Consider the following 24,652-nt stretch of genomic DNA (forward strand, 5'->3'; position numbering starts at 1 on the left):
GAAACTTCATCTATCGCATCTGTATGGAGGAATATGGAGGAAAGATTGTTTTTTGTGCACCAACAGGGTTGTAATGGTCAAGAGTGGATAACAAACATGTCATTCATCGAGTATGTCAAGCACGTACGTATGTGCGCACCTGCTTTCACTCGCGGTTACAGAGCAATGCAAAAAAGATGCACGATGCTTGCCGTTCATCGACGTCTGCACCGAGGCTTACGAGGCTTACGAGGCTTACGAGGCTTACGAGGCTTACGAGGTTTACGAGGTTTACGAGGTTTACCAAGCAAGAAGAAGACGTCGCGCCACGGGCGAGCCTAGTGGGCGAAACGCATGCTTGTTGGTTTGCAATATAACCTGTTTACTCTTTTGCCCGGTTGACCCAGTACGTCGACAGGATATGAAGTGGTAATATCGCTGCAACCGATTACCGATCTCGATATTCCAGCTTGTTACACATTCTCGTTTGGAAAAGAGATTCTAGAGAGAGGCGCAAAGAAACTGTCTGCGACACTGAGAAAAAAAATTGTTGACTCAACTAAATTGGCGGTCATGGGCTGTCAAGCAAATATTTTGTTAGTCGAAATATTAATGTATTTGAGTCAAATACGCGGTAGTACATTGAACAATGACTTATTTATTTCGACAGGACCTATTTTTGAATTAACAAAATATTTGCTTGACAGCCCGTGACCGCTAATTTAGTTGAGTTAACAATTTCTTTTTCTCAGTGGAGATCAATATATATTTTCTTTAACATCATCAATCACAAATCGAACTTCGTTAATTGAAGTCTAGTGATTAAAAATTTATAAGTGTACACTATACAGAATGTGAACTTGTCGTCGTTTATTTTAGAAAAAGTATGAGAGATTAAAAAAGAAATGTTTATAAAGAAAAAAAGACACGTTTGTCATCCAAGTATACAGTGTTCTAGAAAATAATTACTTTATTAAGAATTTATAACAGCATTATACACTATATATCTTCGCGATAGAATGCAAATAGAAATTTGCAATTCGAAATACATATATTGTTAACACAGTTTTATGTTCCATAATTTAGATCTTTTTAAAAATAAATGATATATTCAATTTCCTTAAATACATCTCTGTTTGCAAACAGAGATTCTGCGGTTATAAGTGAGTTACTTATTTTAACAAATTGTCAATAAATCACACATTTCGACAATCTCATAATAATCAAGATCTGATATCAAAAATGAAGAAAGAGTGAACACGCAAGCATACGAGACTTCACAGATATTAACCTTGATGCTGATGCACGTTTACAATAATGTTATAAGCAATTTATTTCATTCTACGTTAAAAGCCGCAACCAATCGTTAATATTCGTCTGAACGCGCGAGATTTATCTCAGTAGGCTTATAGTTAGTTACGGTTACTTTGTGACATTTACGGCCTATTTCATGAAGATTATTTTATGCACAGTTATAGTACAAACAATGGCAGACAAATGTCATATAAATATTAGATATTGCTAAATACCCATTTTTCATCGAATAGAATGCATTAAAAAAATGTCTAAGGATCATTTTAAAAACGATATGAAAAAATTGTTAAAAATACTGATAAAAAATTAACTTATATCAAAATGAAATATTTATAAAAATAAAATCGCTTTTACATATAATATTTTCACGGAAAAAATATTTTTATAAACTAGTTTCGTAACAAAAATCTCTTTATATATTAAATCGGATAGAATATATACTATATAATAGTTATAAATAATAGTTACATATTTTGACCTGGGAAGTATACTTATTTTTAAAATATATATAACAGTTATATATATTGCAAATATAACTATGATATTTATTCATATTGTGTGTCGCATATTATTTTAATGAATATTATTAATTCATGTTCACAACTTATTAAGTCACATGAAGTAAACACGTATTTGAAGTCACATACAGTGACTAGTTCGTGACTAGAGAAATGCTTCGAATTAACCTGGAAGAGCATCGATTAAGGCCTTTGACTGTCATCAACATTTGTAAAATGATAAACCACAAATTGTCGTACAACAATCGTATATTATAAACAGAAGATGCACATTTTCTCCGAATTCTCACGGTCGAATCAGAAAATCAAGGTACATATTTTTCATTTCCATGTTTAATTTATTCTTAATACAAATCTACTATTACATTCGCAACGCATATAATAACACATTATTAAAATTGGAACTAAATAGATTTATTAATCTAATTTATGATTTCTTATGTACAGGAAAAATAGCGTAAATATAAATTTTATAATATCTGATCAAACTGGATTCGCTTATTAATATTCACAACAACAAAATTGAAATCATTAACATTTGCCATGGTATTGTAATCGCATGACATTATTGAAATAAAAACTATGTCACAAAGTCTCATAGAAAATATCTTCCTAAGTGTCGATAAAAAGAGACATAATTACAGCTACTTAGAAACTCATCTCTGTAATAATTTATGTGAAACTCATTTTTGCTACATGCATTAGTGTTTATGGTATTCAAAATAAATCAACTAAGATTACAGATACAACATAATGAAACGACTTTTGTAATAGAATTAGAGAAATAAGAGCACTATGATAACATATTTCTTTTCCTGCAGTGTATAATAGCTATTGAATTCTAGTACGCAATATAAATGCGACTCACTGCATCTAGTTTAATTACCAATAAAACTACACGTTCATACAGTTATATTTGATTACAAAGAGAAGGGTATTATATATTATACTTTGTCTAATGTTATTGTGTCAAGATCATATATCATCAATTAGAGCAAATCGCTGTCAACGATCACATGCATAATACGTAATTATCCGCAATAATAGATAAAGTATAGTAATACAAAAAGTCAGATAGATATTAATATTAACAATTCAAGTACATGTGCAGTACAAAAATCAAGTAGGTAAAACGAAATAAAAATCAAAAGATAGATGAAAACCTAAGGAAGAAATTAAATGGAACCAGCGATTATTTATCAATTAGAATTCTTTATTCAAAAAATACTCAAATTATTTGACTTTAAATTACAATAATTAACATTCATATACAATATACAAGTTTATAATATAAATTATAATTTTATATAGAGAAATAAAATGTTTGCAATTCGGAATTAACCACTGTTACACGAAACAGATGCAAAATTCGTTTCGTTTTCTTAACATCCTTTGAATAAAAATTTCAATAATTAAAAAATAAGCGTCGGTTTTATTTAAATTTTTGTTTAGGTATTTGCAATCCCTATTTTGCCCTCTATCAAAATCATCAAAAACGTATAATAATAAATATCTTATAATTCGCACAACAATAGTGTGGTCTCTGTGAAGTTAGCACCTCAACTTTAAAAATCGGAACTTTTAATAACAGTACTGCTTGCACCTCGGGTCGACACCTGCATATTTCTTCGGAACTATTGTAGTACTGTCGGATAAAGTCGAAAAGTCGGCCAGTACTGGCCGTTTAGGGGTACTTTAACTCTTGACGTGCGGTGCCAGCGCGCGGATCGAAAAATTGTTTAAACATATTAAAAAAGTGGGTAGTGTCCCTAAAACCGATCAGGAACTGTAGTACTCTTCGAGTACTACAAAATGGCACAAAAAAAATAATTTTTTTGAAAGTTGAGGTGCGAGCTTTTTTTTAAAAAATTTATTTAAAAATATTTAATGGCCGGTACTATTGTTATAATCGATCAGGAACTGTAGTACTCTTCGAGTATTGTGAGATTCCGTCATAAAAATCGGCTTTTTCAAATTTTGCGGTGCCACGCGAAGTTAGCACCGCATAATTTTATTTTTTAAAATTTTTGGCCTAAATCAACAGTACTATTGATGAAACCTATCAGGAACTCTAGAACTATTGCGGGTGCAAGCAGTACTGTTATTAAAATTTCCGATTTTTAAAGTTGAGGTGCTAACTTCACAGAGACAATAGTATGTGCGTTCTATAATCACATTGTCATTATAGTGTAGCACTAAACGTGTATCGAGCTATCATGTATAACTGTATGCGAGAATAAAACAGAAAAACTATACTCTAATATACTGCAATAGTTCGTTTGTATTTACTTCGTGTTTTGTAATCCACCCACTTTCTTTTACATAAAAGTAAAAAATGTGTTTATATTACACTAATACATAAATAATTGATATTTTTCAAATAAAATTATGTTTTTTTTTTATTATAAATTAAGAATTATTTCCACATTCTTAAATTTTTATATGAAAAGAAACATTTTCATATATAGAATAATCCCATGTCATATCTTAATATTATAGATTTTAACGGAAGTTAAATCGAATTATAAGTATTCTTATGCTCCAAAAATTTTTAACGGTAAATCATTGTGACTGATTACGAAGATACCTATATACAATGTGTCGGAAATATTCTTATCAATAACTGGTATTTACAAGATTAAATCTTCAATAGAATGTATACGTAGGAAAACCTGTTATGTTTCGCATGAGATGAGATACTTATCAAAAGATAGAGAATATAACGCAATATGCGTGTGCCCACAAATAAATATGTATATCTTGATATGATTGTGAATGTGCATTTCTGTAACCTTCCACAATCTACATTTCATATTTTCTTTCCATCTTCGTACATTTCATTTTCGGTCCCGGTTCCATACTCAAACATGTAAGTAGGCTAGTAGTGCATCTCTATTATTATCATCCTGGTATGAAATGTGACACAGAAAGAAAACAAGAATTAGAATGATTATGCCTAAAGACAATTTATCCGGTGTTAACTAAACGTTATTTCGTAAATTATCACCCGTTCAGATACCATATTAACGCTTCAACATTATTTCTCTCAGCAAGTATCTTCTCAAATTTCTCGTTGAAGGTGCAAAAATAAATTTTCTAACAAGCCGCTGTAAAATATAATAAAAATAAACATGTAGAATAGTTTTGTAAAACAAATGAATTATTTATACATATACTATCAGATGCTGAACAATCATCTAATAAAGAATGTCTTTTCATAATTTATACTTCTCATAAAATATTGGTATATACTCGTTCTGCATTCCATTCCACAGTGAAAAGGTACGTGGCATACATTGGCTGAATTAAAGCCTTGTGGACATTAAATTGTATTTTGCTATATATATATATATAAATGTATATATGTGTGTGTGTATCTCAATTAAAATTAACGTTATAAAAATATATATATATATATATATAAATTCCCATTAACAATATCGCAATAATATAAATACAAATTTAGCAAAATTCATATACTTTTTAAGTATAAAATACATTAATTTTATGAAAGATTTTTTGGCATTTTGGCCATTAAAATTGCGATTTGATTGCGGTCACCGCATTTAATTAGTGCCGATAGGATTATATGGTTCAACAGCACAATTTATCTCGCAGATCATTTAAGTAAAAAATAAAACATTGCTCGCAATTATATCTAACCCATTTTTTAACAGAAAAATAAATTATTTTTTAATTAGAAAAATGATAATGAAATGTCAACATTAAAAATTGTTACGTAAAAATGTTAAAAAAATATCTGAGTTTAATTAAATATGCACAGCATGCTAAAGACTTATTGGCTCACAATTATTGTACCATAATGTGTGCAGATAGCGTTTGGATAATGAATTAAAATAAACATATTAGACTAATATATCAAATAATTGAACTAAATACAAGGGAATAATAAACTTAGAAAGCCTAGTGAATGATCGTTGACACATATAGCATCAAAAATATGCTAATCAAATAATAATATAAGGTTGTAATTTAACTATTGACATCAAGGATAGACATAGTATTCTCACTAATAAAGTGGTGAAACGTAACCATCGCATCAATATCAGATTTGCATGATAATAGTTGGATATATAAATTCTATATATAATATGGTATAATGTTTTAAATTCTGTAGAATTTAAAACATTATACCATATTATGCATTTGACCTTCTTATGCTTTATTTATTTTAGTTAGATTTAAACTAGATTCTTCTTTCTTAAAATATATCTCAAAGAGATTACATGATGTATTTTAACGCTCGATCAGATGACATTTTTCAATCTCCACTGAACATATCATTGTACCGGGTAATGTAATGATATCAGTCTTAATATTTGTTAAGACATTGATAAGGATCCGAATCTTGGATCGAAACATATGTAGTCATTTATACAATAATAAAGCATTACATCAACAACCAGTGGTCGGCTCAGAGAGGCATTACCTTATTCTTTGATTTATTTCAACTGAGCTATTATAATGATATAATTGTATTTATTTATCATTAATGTTACTATATAAGTGATATAAAATTAGGACACTAGCTATCTTTTATATTATTAAAAGACTGTGTTAAACTCTGATATAAAGTGCTGATAAAAATTCTCATAAAGAAAGAAATATAATCCTTATTAAACGAATAATTATATACTGATATCATAATGCTACGTATAAAACATACGTAAATTTAATTATTAATTATTTATGTTAATAATGGTTGATTAGATATTAGGAAAAAATAATATTTTATATATACTGTTGCCTCGTAATGTATGAAATATAGGTTCATATATTTAATAGAATCATAATTCTATTATTCTAACTAAAAGGATTATACCTATAGTAGTAAAAAGTTTCTTTATTATCACTACTATGTGATTAATTAGTAAGGCCACTTAGCGGTATTATTACCTTGAAAATTAATTTTTTGTCCCAGAAAGCTCATTTGACAATCAAATGCGCTACTTAAAAATGCAAGCACATCAAATAGTCACAGCATGTTATAATTATATAATAGAAGACAATGTTCATTTATTTTATGTGATATCCATTTGAATATTGTATAATATTTAAATATAATACCCGATATATAATAACAATACAATAATCTTGTAATCTATAAAAGTAAATATAGACTTGAGATCTTATCGATGTATGTGTACATATGGTACATATATAATGAAATTATATGTTCATATAAATAAAAAATTCTGTTCGAAATACAGAAATTATATTTTCAATACGATAAAGTTAACATTTTATTGAATGTCTGTCAAATTTTAAGTGTTATATTTTAAAATTGGAGACACATTAAACGATTACAATTAAAATAATAAGATACTGGACCCTGAAGCTGATCAAATGGAAATGTCACGATAAGAGTACTTTATCGTTGCTATTCTTCTCTCTCTATTAATAATAAATATATTTCATCTGGCAATATTACAATAATTACATTCGTAAATTAATTAAGAACTTGTTTGTAATTTTATATTTTGAGTCACGTTTTTCTCTTTCACTTAATATTGAAATTTGCTGGATCACCATACATTTAAAATGTAATATTAATATAATATCAATGTGTAACACCAGTAAGATAATATGTAACCATTTTGTCTCTTCGTTTTTTTCTTTTTATAACATACACCGTTTTATCAAATTTATTAAATATAATTCAGTTTTTCTTGTGTCTATAAAATTAACATGAATACATTGTTATCAATTTACATGAAAAAACTCTCAGCGTGCCACCATCTCGTGGTAAATCCGCCAAACGTAGATACTGCTGGACGGTTTGTGCGCACGCACCAAGCCTTATCGATGAGAGTCGGCAAAGGCAAAGCCACCAGCGACATGGATCGAACGAGGGGAATGAAGAGGAAGAAACGGCGCCGAGCGCGTGTGTGGAAGCGGAGCGTGGTAGAGAAAAAGAGAGAGGAGAACCAGTGACTGGACTCTGGAGCGGGTCAGTCGGTTGGGAGCTGAGTGATCAGCCTGTCATCTTGTGAACGGTTGTAAAACGTCACGTATGCCGTCTCTCTGGAGGCTGACGGGCTCCCAGCAAATGTGCAGGTGCGACGAAAAGACGACGATTCACTAACACGTCGTCGTGACAGTAAAGTGGGGAAGAATAGGTGATCGTAGACGAGGAAGCCAACCGAGACGCTAGGAGGAAAAGATGTTTGGAAGAAAGGAAATCGGAGATAGAAGGCCAAACGAAATAGACATTGATAAGCCTTACTGGGATCAGAGCACTTACCGAGGAAGGGCATTGCACTTCTTGACGGTAACGAACCCGCTTAATGTCTTTGCCACAAGCCAGCAACTTGAACACGCACGTGATGTCGTCACGAAATACAGGTAGTCGCAGCTATAATTAGTTTTTGTTCATCCGTTCAGATGGAGTACATAATCAACACGATGATGTCATATGTTTTACTACACACGTAGAGAACATGTGTTAGAGCGTTATGTTGCAATGACATTTTGTTTACGCCTTGAGTTGGAGTTTTACTTAATGCAGAATTACTTATCGCGCGTTCAATTTTATTGAAAAAAAAAAAAAAAAAATTCGCAACGAACAATTCTGTCTATCACAAGCCGTATGTCTTCATTTTATAAATCGTATCGTTACATTTTTCACTTTTATATTAACATAACGCATATTTTTTTGTGTTTACTGTATAAATATGAAATAACAATCCGTATGTAATCTTGATATCGTCGCAGACAGGGCGAGGTCCTAGAAAAACAAGGAATCACCGAAAACGAATTATGGAGATGCAAATATCTTTATGATAGCGCCTATCATCCTGATACCGGCGAGAAAATGTTGTTAATAGGTCGTATGAGCGCGCAAGTTCCTATGAACATGATGATAACCGGCTGTATGATGACATTTTACAAGTACGTAATCAAGAACTATCTATTATGAACAAAAACTTATTATGACAACACTCAAATATTATGATGCCTCGTTAAGATATACTAAACAATATTTAGACATAATTGTACTTTTATGTTAGAGTAATATTTTGATAATATTTCGAGATATAATTATATCTTTTGACTTAAAACGATCAAAATTGTAAACAGAAGCAATAAACAAAAGATTCAAATGTACTTGTTTCTCAATCTTAAACAACACAGAATTTAGAATCATTCGAGAAACATTCACAGGAAATTATCATTCAAGAAATCGTTAAAGAGATTGCGGATTAAATCTACCTAACAGTTATGTCAGAAGAATTACGTTATTATAGCGATGCATTATCTTGTAGATCAACGCCGGCTGTAATTTTCTGGCAATGGATCAATCAGTCATTCAACGCTATAGTGAATTATACGAACCGTAGTGGTTCGAGTCCGATACCAACGGAAACATTAGCGCAGAGTTACGTCGGTGCTACAGGAGGCGCCGTGATAACGGCATTGACTCTGAACCGTCTCGCTCAACGTGGACCACCGCTAGCAGGCCGATTAGTGCCACTGGCGGCAGTTGCGGCGGCTAATTGCGTGAACATCCCTCTCATGAGAGTCACTGAACTTCAAAATGGTATTGAATTACAAACCGAGGACGGCACGAAAGTCGGCCACAGTAAACGAGCAGCTAAACAAGCAATAGCAACTGTGACATTATCACGAATACTTATGGCCTCTCCGAGTATGAGTAGGTTTCATTGCATTTACTTTTTATAATACTTTATTAATCAAATTTCTACGAGATTGTCACTGATAATAAGAGCCAATTACGCTAACATCAATTGACGATAACTTTAACGAAATGAAGTCTTTTTCTGTATTCATGTTATATAATATTATGGCTACAGAATGACAATCAAAATCAATTGTGAACAAAAGTTATATAAATATATGTATCTTCTTTAAAACAATCAATTATTATAAAATCGATATGAACGTCATGTATGAAGATATATATAGAGATGGCAATGGAGAACACTTTGTTTTATTGTTGCAGTATTAGCGCCGATAGTAATGAATTACTTAGATCGAAGACAGCTGTTACGTAATGCGAAATGGGCTGCCGGACCAATACAAGTTTTAATATGCGGAGTGTGTCTCACTTTTGCAACGCCTCTTTGCTGTGCTCTTTTCGCACAACGCGTCCCTATTTCGATCAATCAACTGGAACCTGATATACGAGAGAAAGTACGATTGCACGATACTAATCTTGAGACGGTATATTATAACAAGGGTCTTTAAACGACGTAACAATTATCGCGCAGTTCTTGAATTTTAATCATTCCAAGAACACAGCCTATTCTTGAAACTCAGGTATATACATTCCCGAATAGAACATTCGAAAGCATTTATTATCATGGATTTCCAACGATTCGTAAGCGATTCGTTCTCTTGTTGGTACTTATACTTCCATAAATAATCAATCTTCATGTATGATCATGAGATAAAAATTTGTAAAAAAATTCGATTGAGATGACTAGTCAAATCTTGAAAAAAAATCATTAAAAATTCCTCGATCTTCCTTGTTCAAACTTTCATATAAAATTTAAAAAAAAATTCTTTACATAGAAATCTTTTGAATTACGATAAAATATTTTAATGTTCTCAAATAAAAAAAAATCTGAGATTTTTAGACTTTCTAGATAGTAAACAGCCCGCTTATATGATTCAGAAACGAGACTATCTTAATAATATACGTCCAAACAAACGCATATCTCTCGTTTTTCGGTCTGTGTATGTATAACGAATATCTTAGAATTTAAGAGATGTCTAAATGTGTTTTCTTGTTGAGTGAGAAAGGATAACGAAGACAATAAAATTCAAAGTTGAGTGTTTGAAACGAGCGTTTATTATATAATATATCTTGACCTACAACTGCAATTTATCTGACATAGTTTAAGCGTTATGAGGACTATTCAAAACAAGCATATGATACGGTACCGATTTTTTATCGCCAACAGATTGTACACGAGGTGGTGGTTTAATTTTACGACCGAATCTACCAGTTTTGCGATGCCATAAACCGCTCCTCGGGCGATTTCCCAATTCTCGATTTTTCTGTGGGCTACCAATTGGAATAGAATCGTGTTGGATATTCGATAATCGACCAACCGTAGCCATACACGTCTCATAAAAACTAAACAATTTTTTACTAGGCATCTGTACTACCACACGATTTTCCTCTCGCTTTAACAGTATTCCGACGGTACCCGCAGCATGAATGAGAAACCCACCCAGTCCCGGATACTTTTCTACACAATGAACGCGAGTTCCCATGGGTAAAGCACCAAGAGGATAGGCGTCTCCCTCCGAAGGTCTCACAGGATTACGCGGTATTCCTCGATGAGTACGTATTATGTCGCCCGGTTTCATGTTTTCCGTAGCTAAAATGTATTTCAGTTCACGATCGCTACCGACCAACGCGACAAAACTCGTTCTACAACCATCCTTAAAGACCTGTAGGACTTTCTCTTCCTTTGGCGGTTCGTCAAGATCCTCGGGTCCATCCCTGATCCACTTGATCCAATGATACTTGTGCTTTATGCCACCCCCGATACCTTTGGCTACTACTCTGCCTGTTTCATAAAAGTGATTCATTTTTCTTTATTTTCAAAATATATATTTTTGAAAAAAATATCTCAACCAAAAATATCGATATTGAATGGAAATTAATTTTAATTCAAAAATTATCTATTCTTGTAAAAAAAAAACTAATAAAAACTGTCTACATATATTTTGATGTGATGTTCATAACATTATATAATAGTAAATCCCTCTTTCTCGACGGAATAAATCGCGCCAAATTTAAACCGATACGTAAGTTATCTGCATTATCGACCACGTTTCCTACTTTCGCCAGTAGAGGTCAGGTCTCTCAAGAGTAACATCTACACGGTACTAGAGATTCCCATTAATTTGTAAAGAACTTATTAGTAAAGATAAGATACATTTCAAAAAGGAAAGTGAAGCTGGAATAACGATTATTATCTCTCACGTACCTGTGACAGGATCTCTGCCTGCTAGGTTTGTAACTCTCAGAGGCTCCACTGTGTATTCATCTTTGAAATGGACGATTCTTCGGAAAGCAATGCCTTTGCCCGGTTCTGGTAGTTTCACGAGTTTCCATTTGTACCTTTTTGGTACCTGAGACAACACCGAAACTGTTAAACCGGCGAATTTGTTGATACTTGTGACTACTTGTTGACCGAAAACACGACGTGTCAATGCCGCAGCAGACATCTTGAAACAGATGGAATTATTGAGCTTTAAAAGTGGTGCCATCTTCGTCGCAAACATGGCTCGTCTACCGATATCCCTTCATCGTTGAACAGTAAGGTAGGTGTTTCTTAATAAAATCAAATATAAACAAGCTTCGAGAATAGTCAAAAGAGTTCACCGCTGTCGTGCGAAGTTTATATACATAAATTTATGAAGCACGATGTAATTATGCTTTTTTGGAAGAAGATTAATATTTGTAATACTTTTGTATATATGTATGTATTCAATTTCAAAAAGGGTGTATGCATACCTTTAATCGCATTTCTATTGAGAAAAAGAACGAATGTTAATTTTATAAATTAAACAACTCGTACAGAATATTAATTTTTTTTTATATTTATCTGAATTGAAGGATTAATATTTATATTTTTCCCCAAAAGACATTAAAAAATAATAAAAATGTAAAAATAACTAAAAATGTAATTACTACATTTATATTTTTACGAAAATGCGTCGATTTTTAATAAATAAATCTGATAATTGGTGCAAAAATATACAGTTAAATTTTGTAAGAATTTTTATTACTTTGAATTTTTATCTCTTCGAAATGACGTTACGCAAAATCGTATACAATCATTAACCGCATGTCTAACTACGGCTGTAATAATGAGGCTGAAGTTTAGTCGCGCGAACGCGCACAGATATAACGTGCCAATTAGCTAAGGTTCCTTAAGATTTTCATCACGCAAAGCGATAACAAATAAACGCTGAAATAATATGTGTGCCGCGTTATTATATTATATCGGCGAAAGTCGTGGAGAACGCTCGGCCGGGGTCCCACATAAAGGAAGGAAGGAACGAACGAACGGCGTAGAGGGGAACGCTTAATTGGCCCGGGGTAATTATTTTATTAAGTGAGAAGATGGCGGATGGAATGCTAAGAGAGAGAGCACGCTGGTGCGGTCTGCCGACTAGGGGACGCCGACGGAAACGGCTCAGGGGGCGGACGGGAGAAGAAGGGGGTGGATAGCGCGACGGCAGCGCAGGGTGACTGTGTGTCGGGAGAACGTTTAAATACCTACGTACCCACCGACGATTGTACTCCGTCAGAGCGGCAGTTTTCCGTGTAGGTGAAACGCGGCCGCAACTCTCGGTCCGTCTATGTATGCACGTGCACGCGCAATTCTCACCGTCACGCACGTTCATGCCTCCCCCGGCCGTCGTTCCCGGCTTGCCTCCCTCTGTCTTATTGCCGCAAGAGAGCGAGGGAGGAAGAAGCGACGAGATAAAGGAGGATGGCGTACACGCTTTTGCGCGCGCGTTCAGCGTCTCCACGTTGGTCGTGAAGGAGGAACATCTATTACCCGGTACATAGACCGGAAGGGGGAGGGGGGCCCGGAGGAACTGGAGGTTGGAATCGCGTCCAGGGAGGGGTGCGGGCAAGAGTAGTCGAGCGGCAAATTGTCCGCCATCTTACCCACCTTATACCTTATCTCACACCCTCGCTCGTAACCACCCTTATCCGCCCCTTCCTCCGCGCTATGCTTTCCTCCAACCAGACCCTCTCACCCTACACACGCCGCGCTCTCTCTCTCTCTCTCTCTACCTCCTCTTCATCGTGTGGTCCTCTCCCTCCCTCCCTCCCTCCCTCTTTACCTCTCTCCCGCCCTTTCTCTCGACAGCCCCCGTTGCGCCACCGCCTCCAAAGCTTTAGATTACCTACCCCTTATAAGCGCTCGTGTTGCCCATTTATTACCACGACTCTCGTGACTACCACGACCGAAAGACCAACCGCCTCCCCTCCCCTCCCCTTCCCCCGCACTTCCTTTTATCCTTCGCAGGCATTTTCCACCGTTCATCCCTTCTTTCTTGCCTCCTACCTGCACCTTCGACGCGTATCGCCCGCGTATCTCCTTCGTTTCTTCGTTCTGTTCTTAAGCACCACACCGCGATCCTTATTAACGCTTTAACGCTACCATTACATAACTACGCGTGCCCGCTCGAATAACACGATTAGTCGCGAGTTTACAGAGAATTACTCATACTATGTCTCTCTGTAGCGCGTCGCTACGCTACTCTATTAGTCTAGATTTAACAGCGATCGAGTGGTTCCCGAAATACAAGCGCCGCAGTTTACTAATCAACACTCTCGTGTGTATTGTATTTATATAAGTGTTACTGCGTTACACACATTACCATGACGTACCAATTAACTTTATTATACTTTGTCTTCGAAATCTTCTTTTAAATTTTTCCTTATTTTAAATAATTAAAAATTAGAAGATTCTCGAGATATAAAATATATTAAGAAGGAGAAAAAAGGTTAATCGAAAGGCTTCCTCATTTTAATCGTATTTTTTTATTTTTTATTATTCGCACTTTGCCTTGCTATTATTGTATTTCTCGAAAGGTATCTTCCAACATTTTTTTCTATACCTCTTTCTTTTTGTTTTCCAAAACGTTGTCTCGTAGTCTTTATTATTTTACAAATTATACGTAATAAAGGTACATCTGTTTGAAATGTAGCACTACTATCTACTTCTCAACTGCGAATGATATTAATCATGTTTGCAGAGAAACACGAGAGCCCCGCGATTGTTCAGGGTTATTATGTATTTCGCTTAAAAATTTAGAATATACGATTTTCGAAAGAAACGCGTTATACTCTTTGGCTGGTATTCATAGTCGAATCTTATTTTAAGACTGTCTTCAGATGCTAATACGACTTTCTGATTGGTTCAACATCTTAAGACGATCTTAAATATGAGAACCGACTATGAATACCGCCCATAATGCTCACATTATTCATGCATTGTTGAACAAAAGTTCCCGCTCTATACAATTCCTCAGATAATTTTGAGTGAAAATTGATTGCCAAAATCAACTCCTCTATACGTATATCATTTATTTCTATTGTCTTTTTTATTTTATCGTATAGTTTATTTTCACTTAGTTTTCAACCGCACCTAACATTTCCTTTGTTTCATGCTATTCCCGAGCACCTTATTATCTTCAACGCTTACTATTATATATAGCTGCGCTCGCGGTTTACGGCGAGAGACTCGACACGATTAAGCGAGTTTACGACGAATTACGTGTATTAAAGCTACATGTCTCTTCAAACTCTGGCTACCGTTTCTATTTGTTTAGAGGCACGAATTATCGAGCCTTCGCCATAATGAAAAGGCGGAAATTAAGAGATCACGCGCTTTGGAGGTATATATAAATTCTTCGTTAAACATACTAACTCCTGAAAATTTGGTCCTTCCATTTCCTCGTATATTTAACACTAAATGTTAAATGTGTTAGATTATTCTGTGCTTTATGTACTTAATATGAAAATCGCATACGCGCAATGTAAACAGATGAAATGGGACAACGCAATGAGAATTAGATGGCTACATTTAGCGCTAAATGTACGTTTAAAATTCAAATGTGTTGTATATTTCTGACGGAACTCGCGCTAAAGTTAAAGCTCGTATATTTATTTTTCAACGTGCGATAATTAACTCGCACATGCATGCATTACGGAAAGTCACGATATTGTTTACAACGTGAACAGCGCACTTATTTTTTACGACGCATGCTGTTTAAAATAACATGCTAAATTGTGCATTTTCTAAAGAGCCAAAAATTGTAATTGCACTGTAAGACTATTTTATACTTGTAAAGGTACGAAAAAAAATATGATAATGAGTTACGGTTTATGCATAAATATCACGTAGCGTACAATTATATCGTGCTCTAAAATTTTTATTTAATACGACACGCTTTTAAATGCGGTACGAGATGATATCACGCATGTTATTCTACACATATCGAGCATAGACAATGGTATTTAATACGTACGACGCGGTAGATTTGACGAGGGATTTTTGCCCGTTGAAGAACAGTCTCGATATTAGATACGCGAGAAAAGTTCAAGGAGGCGAGAAAAAGCCCGAAGGAAAAAAAGCCGAGAATGGTGGTCGATGAAACGTTTCCGCAGGGACGAGTTGGAATGAACCGCGCGCGTGGAAAGCTGCTGCGGGGGAGGAGCAACAAGCGAAAGAAGAAGCGAGACGATGAAGAAAAAAGTGGGCCCGCGCGTAACTACAGGAAAGATGAAGAGAGAAAGAAAGGGAGACACAGATAGAGAAAGAGTGCGAGCCGAAAAGTACGAGACGCAGGGATAGCGTTTCGCGTTATAAAGTTTTCCGGATAACCGCAGGAAAAGGGGAGACCAGGAGGGATAGTATAGAAAGGATGCACGACGGAAGGGGGCAAGAGAGGGAAGCGGTTTTGGTTGACGGCCAGTTGCTTCGGCCCTGTTCTCGTTCGTTTCCTCTCAATTCGTCGGCCAGCGAAGAGAAATCTACACACGGAGAACAGGGGTACGCGCTGGAGAATGGAGTCGTAGGAGAGTCGGCGGAGAGGGAAAGAGATCCGCGTGACGAGAAGGGGAGAGAGCTGCGAAGCATTACGCAGGATGGCACGACTGCGGGGATGCTGCGCGAGAGGAATAAAGAGGAAAAGAGAGAGAGGGGGGAATGGAGAAGGAGAGAAAGCCACGTCGGTATAGGTGTAGGATGACGGGACTGTTACGAAGAGGTGAGGAGTCAGGAGGATACGACCGAAGGAGGGTGCAAATAATAACAATAATCATATTTCCCGGCAACATGGCCGCTGAAAGAGGGTGGCCGCCTGGTGTACGCGTAGGAGGGAAACGAGAGGGAGAGCGAGAGAGAGAGAGAGAGAGAGAGAGAGAGTAGGTGGGAGGAAGGCAGCCAGGCAGGGAGGGTTATCATAATATTACAAACCACCGCCGCAGGGACGTATCTATACAACCCCTCACCCTCGTTCGCCCTCCTGCTCGCGCTCATCTCTACCATCGCCGTCCTCCCGTCATTCCCCCCTCCCCCTCCCTCCTCGCGGAGATTCGCGTACACGATACCTACCTAAGTTCCCCGCGCGCAATTCGCACGAACGGTCGCATCCGGCAATTGTCGCGTTATATATACCCCCATCCTCCTCACTCTACTCCGCTGCTTGTTCCTCGCCTCCATCCTACCGCCAGTGGCTCTTCCTCGTCCTTCTCCCTCGCGCTCTATCTCGGCCTCGGCTGTGTTCTCCGCGTGTATATACGATCCCGTGTAGAAAATGTACGCCCGCATCCGCGACACGATCTGGCTTTAGTTTCCACGCCCAATGGCAGTCGCCGTTCGACGCGGATTCTCGCTTGACGAGGTTCATTCGCAGCCCCCATTACACACCCCGCGCCGGCACCTCTCCTTCGCCGGCACCTCATTCTCGATACTGGCGAACGGGCCGTACGCTCGAGAAAAATAATTACCTATAAATTCTATGGCGGTGAGGCGTTGATGCTTTCGAACGCCCGCACGTTTCGTGCTCTCTCTCTCTCTCTTTCTCTCTCCTCTTCTCTCCTGTGTTTGTTCTCTTTTTTACTTATTTTTTCGCATTTGCTCCCGGCGAACAGCGCATTGTTCACCATTGGCGTAATATCCGGACGCGAAACGATGGACTTTCCTACCCGACGATTGTCTTCAGCCACGGCAGTGTTAACGGTCGATTCTCTTTTGTTTTCCCTTTTTCTTTTTTTTTTTTTGTACGCGAACCGCGAATATGTCGAAGCACCTCGAATACTCGTCGTCGCTGCCGCGCTTTCCTGGTGCCGGGCGTATTTGTCCGGCGCTCCCGCTCGCTTTTGTTTTAATTGTACAGCGCGCGCTCGGAAAACGCATGGAAAAAAATCCCGCTGGAAATGCTGCGCACTGGCAAACGAGCGGGAATATCAAAACTACGGATAACTCCATGGAATTTTAATGCAGCTCCGCTCACGCTTATGTACTGCGGGAAAAAGCTACGTATTTATTATCACGATTTTATTAAGACATTATGAAATCGTATTTCGGTATATGTGATAATTTGTCAGATGAATTATGTTATTGAATTCTATAATGAGTTAGTAGGAGATTACTATTTGCGAGCCTCTAATGGGATTGTCTACCAAGTGTAAATCGTAATTCGATGCGATTGTCATGACGTCTGTGTCAATAAATTGCATCAGCTATTTCAAACGTTTATACAAGTTCTTAAACGCTACGCGGACTAACGCTCATTAATTAGTTCGTTGAAATCTGAATCTAATCTAAGAAATGGATTTACATACCTAATTTCTAGACAAATAATAAATTAAAAAGACAAATTAAGAGTCAAAAATTAAAAAATTTTTAATCTTTAAATGAAGTAGTCAAAAACATAAAATAAATATTAAATCGTCAAAAAACGCGAAAAAAAACATAGCATGTAAAGCAAGATATGTACATCCCTCTGATAAACAAAGTTTGACATTGTTGTGCGGCTGCCTTTTTCAGTTTACAGTCAATTTTAGGAGAGTACAGACGTGTCATTATCTCATTTTAATTTTCTTGTTTTAATGTCTTCGTTAATTATGATAATATGTATTCTGACAAATGCAACAGCCTTAATACAAAATTGTGTATAGATGAGTCCATCATTTAAGGTTTGAAATTAAATTTATTTTTTGTTAATTTTTACACTATTTGTTAATTAAGTTTTATAGTAAGTTTAATCATTTTTCCACAGATTTATTACCGATCGATCAGTCGTTTTAATAAATTTCTATCTTTAAGAATGGATTCTTCTGTTATTAACAATGCTTCTTATTACTGCACTAATTGTACTTCTGAAGAAGACTCAATTCAAGAGTCGAAACTAGTTAAGTTATGTATTTGAAGAGCTACGATTTTGCGATAATGTAAAGTTATTTTTTAATTCTTTTGTTTTTATATGCTATGTTTTTTTTTGCGTTTTTTGACGATTTAATATTTATTTTATGTTTTTGACTACTTCATTTAAAGATTAAAAAATTTTTAATTCTTGACTCTTAATTTGTCTTTTTAATTTATTATTTGTTTTAAACTAAGAGTTCTTTACATCATTTATTATTGTTCTAATTTCTAGAGTTTTTTTTATAATTGTAAGTTTACGTTCTTAATCATAACATATGCATTATTAATCGAAATGTTACTTTCAATCGTATTGAAAAATTAAAATCATTTTCTTTTGTAATATAATGGCGAAAAGTTTTATTTATATATTTTTCTCGAAGATATTCAGTGTCAATAATCTACATTTAGAATTGCGGGATACGTCTCTACTGTGCTTTTTCCGTTCGGAATAGGAAATTAATGCGGATTTTAAATAAATAATGACGTGGACAAAAAAATACGAAACTGTCGAAACACACCGGAGACAGCGTGTCTACGGAAGAGAGCAGTTCGTCTTAATTTCATCCAGATGTTCACAGGCATTTTCGAACGGTTCGTTGACTTTCCTGCGGCAGCGCTCCGGCATCACCCCTTTTAATGGCTTCTCGAGATGTCCTTGCCGACAAACTTGACGCTATATCGGGTGCACGCGCGAACACAATTCCGGCATGTAAATAGGGTACTCGGTAGGATTATTTTGTTCATCGCAGGCAAATACGGAAAACTAGCTGCCATGCGAGTGTAATTTTACTCATTCGCGGAGGTTACACCGGGTCGATCCGCGCGCGTACTCATTCAGGGATAATTATGTCATTTACCGGGCACACAGCGTGCCGCTTCGCGCGACTCTAACCAGTTGTGGAAGTTACGAGCCTCGCGTGTAGTAATATCGTTGCAATTATGAAACTCGACGTTTCAAATTTGCGGTAGTAATGTTCTATTTATGATGCAACACACGCGTGCTATGTGACGCGCGCAGGGATCGACAAATTAACGCGGAACCGTCATGGATGCTAGGAAAATTCAAGCGGAAAGTCAAACGTTGAATCGTCATGTTGTTTAAACTCTTATTCATTATCGAATAGCGTGATATCTATTAAACTGCTTGCAACAATTTTAATTAGACAATTACAATTTAATCGTCACGGATAAAAACGTATAAGATTGCTGCAGATGTCATATGCTATCAATTATTACTAATTACTAAAAATTATAATTTGTAACTATTTGTGAGAAAAATTATACATATACAGGGAAACATCGATGTCTGGCTAACCGTTATTTATAGTACGTGGGTTTTTAACTTTTTTCCGAAAATGTCACTTTTGGCACAATTGTTGATTTGAACGCTTATACAGTCCTTTTTAAGATTACATCTTGAGTCTAATGTACGTACGGCGTAATTTCCTTCTGATATCGAAACACTGCTCTCGTGTGTACTCATTACAGCGCATTCAATCTGAAGCCACTTAACTTTCGCATCGCTAAGGAGATTAACAGAATTACGTTAAGGCGTCTCTCTCTCTCTCTCTCTCTCTCTCTCTCTCTCTCTCTCTCTCTCTCTCTCTCTCTCTACTATCTATCTATTTTTCTCTGTCTCCCCCTCGTAGAAGCGGAGATTAGCAGTAGGTGCATACGGAAAATTGCTAAAAGCTACCCGGCAGTATCTCGGCACCGAGAACGACAAAGAAGAGAGGAAAAGAGAACGAGTCGTATATAGTAGATCCTGAAGTGGCACCGCGAGCACGTCGGTCTGATGGGTAGCTGGCGCGGGGGTAGAGGTCGAGACCGAGGATCGGCCCCCGGGTAAGAGCGGCGGAGTCGTGGGTGGCGGCGACGCGAGCGGGGGGAAAGGAAGCACTTAAAGAATTATCCGAACTCGCAGGAGGGATGGGATTCCTCGCCAGCACGTGCAATCGTTCCCAGGCCAACACCTAATACCTACTAATACCGTGCCGTGTATCTATCTACCCTTTTACCGCTCTGACGCGAGTCCTACGAGGCCAGGACTACGGAAAGAGTAAGTAGGGTCGTGTTTATAAGTGGATACCTACGTAGTGGCTGGCTGCGGACGCGACCCCGACGACCGAAAGGTTGATCGGATCCTCGAATCTGGACCGCCGAAAAAAAAGGAATCGTGCACATACAACTCGTCTTGGGATATATATTCGTCTAATTGTCTTCTCATTCGTCATCTTAAAGAAATCGTGCATCTTAAAGGAAACTGATAATCGCCAGAAGATCTATTTTGGGAATATTTACATTTTAAACGAAAATTTTTTATCGAAAACGTTCTATATTTTATTTTAAAAAAATTGAAACAAAAAGTACTCTCAAGGTGTGATAACGTTTCCAACTCTGTCTTAATCATTCCTATTCTGTATCGTATGAATAGATAGCAAATTGATAAACCAGAATAATATTATGATCTAATGACGCGAATAAACGTTTAGAGCTTTCCACCAATAAATTCGAGAATTTCGATCCGCACGAATTAGAATTTCGCCGGAGAGATATAATCTAATAAGCACAATCTATTAAAAAATATTTATTGTATTTGATTTTAGTAATTAGTATCAAAAAAACAGAAGAAATTCGCATGATATTTAAGTGATATTTAAATTATGTGTATTTTAACATATTTAAAAAATACACAAAATAAAAGATACGATAAATGTGATATATAGAGAGGTTACATAATTATAATATGCAAAGAAATACTAAACTTGTATCGCGAGCTATATGATAAAATAATAGTTTTAAAAATATCTAGGGAGGGGATAGTATATTTTTAGGAACTGCTTTTTTTAGCTGTATTTGCAAAGAAGAATCGACTGATTTATCGCCATGCTAATACATAAGTTCTTGGCAAAAAAGGTACATAGTGGCAGTTAAGACGAAAAGTTTCTACGAATTTAGGGATACTCGGCAGACTGCGAGCCGGTTTTTTAGACGAAATTCCCGATTCTCCGACTAATTATCTATTCTCCGAAATGAGAACTAAAATAGAATATTTTTTCTATTCATCTGTATTACAAGAAGAATGTGCTAAACAAAGCTTATTCTCAAGCATAACAAGAGAATCTAAAAATATATATAAACAGAAATATAGGACCTTATTGATACATATGTCGGTGTTTTACCATGTAATTACTCTCCAACGTAAAATTATAAATTATATTATAAAGAGATTCAGTTTGCCTCTTAATATTATTAAATCGATCTTAAGAATATACACATATATAAAATGGGATTTTGCGTAATGTCCTGCAAATTTTTATTTTTATTGAAAGTAAAAGCAAAAACGACTTTTTTTACCAAACACCTCTACACTTATCAGAAATATATAATAACTTTTGACGAAGATGGAAACGCGTGGATATCATCAAAAAACATTTACGGATCGCTTGTTTTTGGGATTGGAAAGCGAATCCTCGTTCCCCTCCAGAGGAGCCTGCGAGTCTGATCCAATCGTCCTTCTCAAATTGCCGGACGCTTAATTGCCTTTTTCGAGCGACTCGAAACGATGGCCTTCCGCGTCCCGCCTAGATTTCATGGAGGTTTTTCAACATATTAATCGCAGGCACGAAACCGAGAGGGAAGACGGGGGTCTTGCGAGTGCCACACGTGTTGCCCCAACGCATTCCCCGACAAATTGACTTCAGACCTCGACGCGCTTCGCGGCCGTGCACCCGACGTTCCTCCTCCTCCTCCTCCTCCTCCTCCCACCCTAGTCCTCCGAAAACGATCCTTTTCTCTTCTCTCTTTTCCCTTCTCTCTCGCTCATCCTCCCTCTTCCAGAGACTCGACAAACCGCCAGGCGATGCTCAACGTACGACTCCTTTATTATTAGCCGCGGCGAAGCTAGTTAACCGAGTTAGTTAAGTGAGAATTATTATTTAGCTGCCACCCTCTCTCAGCCCCTGACGTCCCCAGTCGACATCGTCGTGTGTCTGCATCTCGCTTTCTCTCTCTCTCTCTCTTACCGTTTCGCTGTCCTTTGTCTCTATCTCTCTCACTCTCTCGTTTTCCCAGGCTGAATGGAAGACGTAGACCGAATCTCAGAGCTCTTGTCGACTCTGACATGTCTCACGTCCAACGATGTGCCGCTCGCTTGCGTGTCGTCGTCGCCTCATCCTCTTGCGCGCTGTCTTATTTGTCCAGGAGGACCAAGGTGTCGAGCACTTTACGATTTCCGACTACTTTTCCATGCCGTTTCGTTTCTTTCGTGCGCCGCGAAGCGTTCACACTACAACTTATCTCTCTACTCGCGCGAAAAGCAAAACAGAGGAAAAGTACAGCTGTCCAATAGGTATCGGTCCTCTTATGCGTATTATTCTACAAAATGTTTTATAAAAACAAACTCGCGCGAGAAACGTCTTAAGTGTGTGTATCGTCTGCTAAATCTAGAAGTAGCTTGTAGCAAAAATTGACGCATTTATATTTCACTAAAGTAATCTTTGCCAGATTATCGCTTTGCAATATTTGTACAACGTTAAATCGAATTTCAGTTAAGATTCAACTTGAGGTTGAAAAGAAAACTCATTTAAAAATATCAACGATGCTCCCGCGATTTAATAGAGTTAGCCGAAACTATCGCAGTAAATGACAAGCTCTCAAAGGAGAAATTTTCAAAAAGAAAAAAAAAAGAAACACGAAATAGCGTATTTTCACGAAGGTGTGCCTGTCTAAAAGTCAAATCGAGTAAACATCATGTACACGTTTCGTGAATCGAATTTGCCACTGCCCCGCTATCCAATACGAAGATACGCTGAACCCTGAGCGGTCACGGTTCATCGAGGATCGTCCGCCGCTTTAGGAGAATCTACTCTGGGTATCTGGAGAGTCGACTCCAGGGAGAGAGAATCCCGTAGAACTGTATGCTTTTTGGAGTTACGGATAAGGGAAACGAAGGGACACGACGGCAGGGAAGGAGAAGGAAGAGGGAATCGAGGCGGAAGCAGCCGATGCTCTTATCTGTCTACGATACGTCGTAACGATTACTCGAGGTTGGTCCTGGCGTATATATATATATACTTATAGAGAGAGATCGCAGAACGACAGAGGGTTTGCCATCCTCGCGTTTCGAATCCTGGGGTCAGAACACGTTGCTAGGTCGGTGGAATTTTGTTTCCGCTAGAGTTGCTCCCCGACGAGCCGCCGAATGAAACCATCTCTTAATTAGCTCTTAGGCGAATGGTAATTCGTGCTTGGGTATAAGCTCAAGTGCAAACTTCTCGCTACGCTATTTTAAACGTTTACGCAAACTTTGAATCCTAGCTGCATCTCAATGAGATCGCTGCGGGCGGAGACTCCGTTTTCTCTCCCTCCTTTCCTCCCACCCTCTCCCTCTCTCTCTCTCTCCTTCTATCTACTATTATTTGAAAGCTCAAACTTGAAATAATTTGAACAAGTCCGAGTAATCTTAAACAATGTTGACAGTTATCGTGTTGTGATTATAGCGCAACGGTAGATATATTAAATAAGCAAATATTAAAAGTAATCAAGCAATTGAAAAGATCAAATTAAAAAGATTACAATCGTACTCTAAATTTTCGAAATGGTTAAATCATTTGGCGTTTTACATCGTATTGATAAAATTTTGCAAAAATTATTGTAATTTCTTTAGGGGCCAATTATTATAACCGAGCGCACAGATACTGACCTATATATGAATGAAAATGCTAATAACACTAATAATTACATCGAAATGCCAATATACTTAATGAATTATGGCAATTCATAAGCAAGCGATTTCAAATTACAGTGCTTCGGCGAATTAAGCTTTACAGCTGGGAGTGGATAACCTCTCACATTTGCCCTACTTGCAGCCGATTAATTAAA

At 36.8% G+C, this 24,652-nt stretch overlaps 2 protein-coding genes across 2 annotated transcripts; one reads left to right on the forward strand and one right to left on the reverse strand.

Moving 5' to 3' along the window:
• The first annotated feature begins 7,712 nt into the window (after window positions 1-7,712).
• Window positions 7,713-10,193, forward strand: Sfxn1-3 (Sideroflexin-1-3). Its single transcript, XM_018549182.1, has 4 exons — window positions 7,713-8,177; window positions 8,547-8,723; window positions 9,098-9,486; window positions 9,796-10,193. The coding sequence occupies exons 1-4, from the start codon at window positions 7,996-7,998 to the stop codon at window positions 10,038-10,040; spliced, it is 993 nt and encodes a 330-aa protein (XP_018404684.1). The 5' UTR covers window positions 7,713-7,995; the 3' UTR covers window positions 10,041-10,193.
• A 431-nt stretch (window positions 10,194-10,624) lies between these two features.
• On the reverse strand, window positions 10,625-12,038 carry mRpL2 (mitochondrial ribosomal protein L2). The gene is made up of 2 exons (XM_018549183.1): window positions 11,798-12,038; window positions 10,625-11,374 (listed from the first exon to the last, which is right to left on the reverse strand). The coding sequence occupies exons 1-2, from the start codon at window positions 12,036-12,038 to the stop codon at window positions 10,695-10,697; spliced, it is 921 nt and encodes a 306-aa protein (XP_018404685.1). The 3' UTR covers window positions 10,625-10,694.
• Between the last annotated feature and the right edge of the window lie 12,614 nt (window positions 12,039-24,652).

This window comes from Cyphomyrmex costatus, unplaced genomic scaffold (genome assembly GCF_001594065.2).
Source record: "Cyphomyrmex costatus isolate MS0001 unplaced genomic scaffold, Ccosl1.0 scaffold8, whole genome shotgun sequence".
In the NCBI taxonomy this organism is placed as follows: domain Eukaryota; kingdom Metazoa; phylum Arthropoda; class Insecta; order Hymenoptera; family Formicidae; genus Cyphomyrmex; species Cyphomyrmex costatus.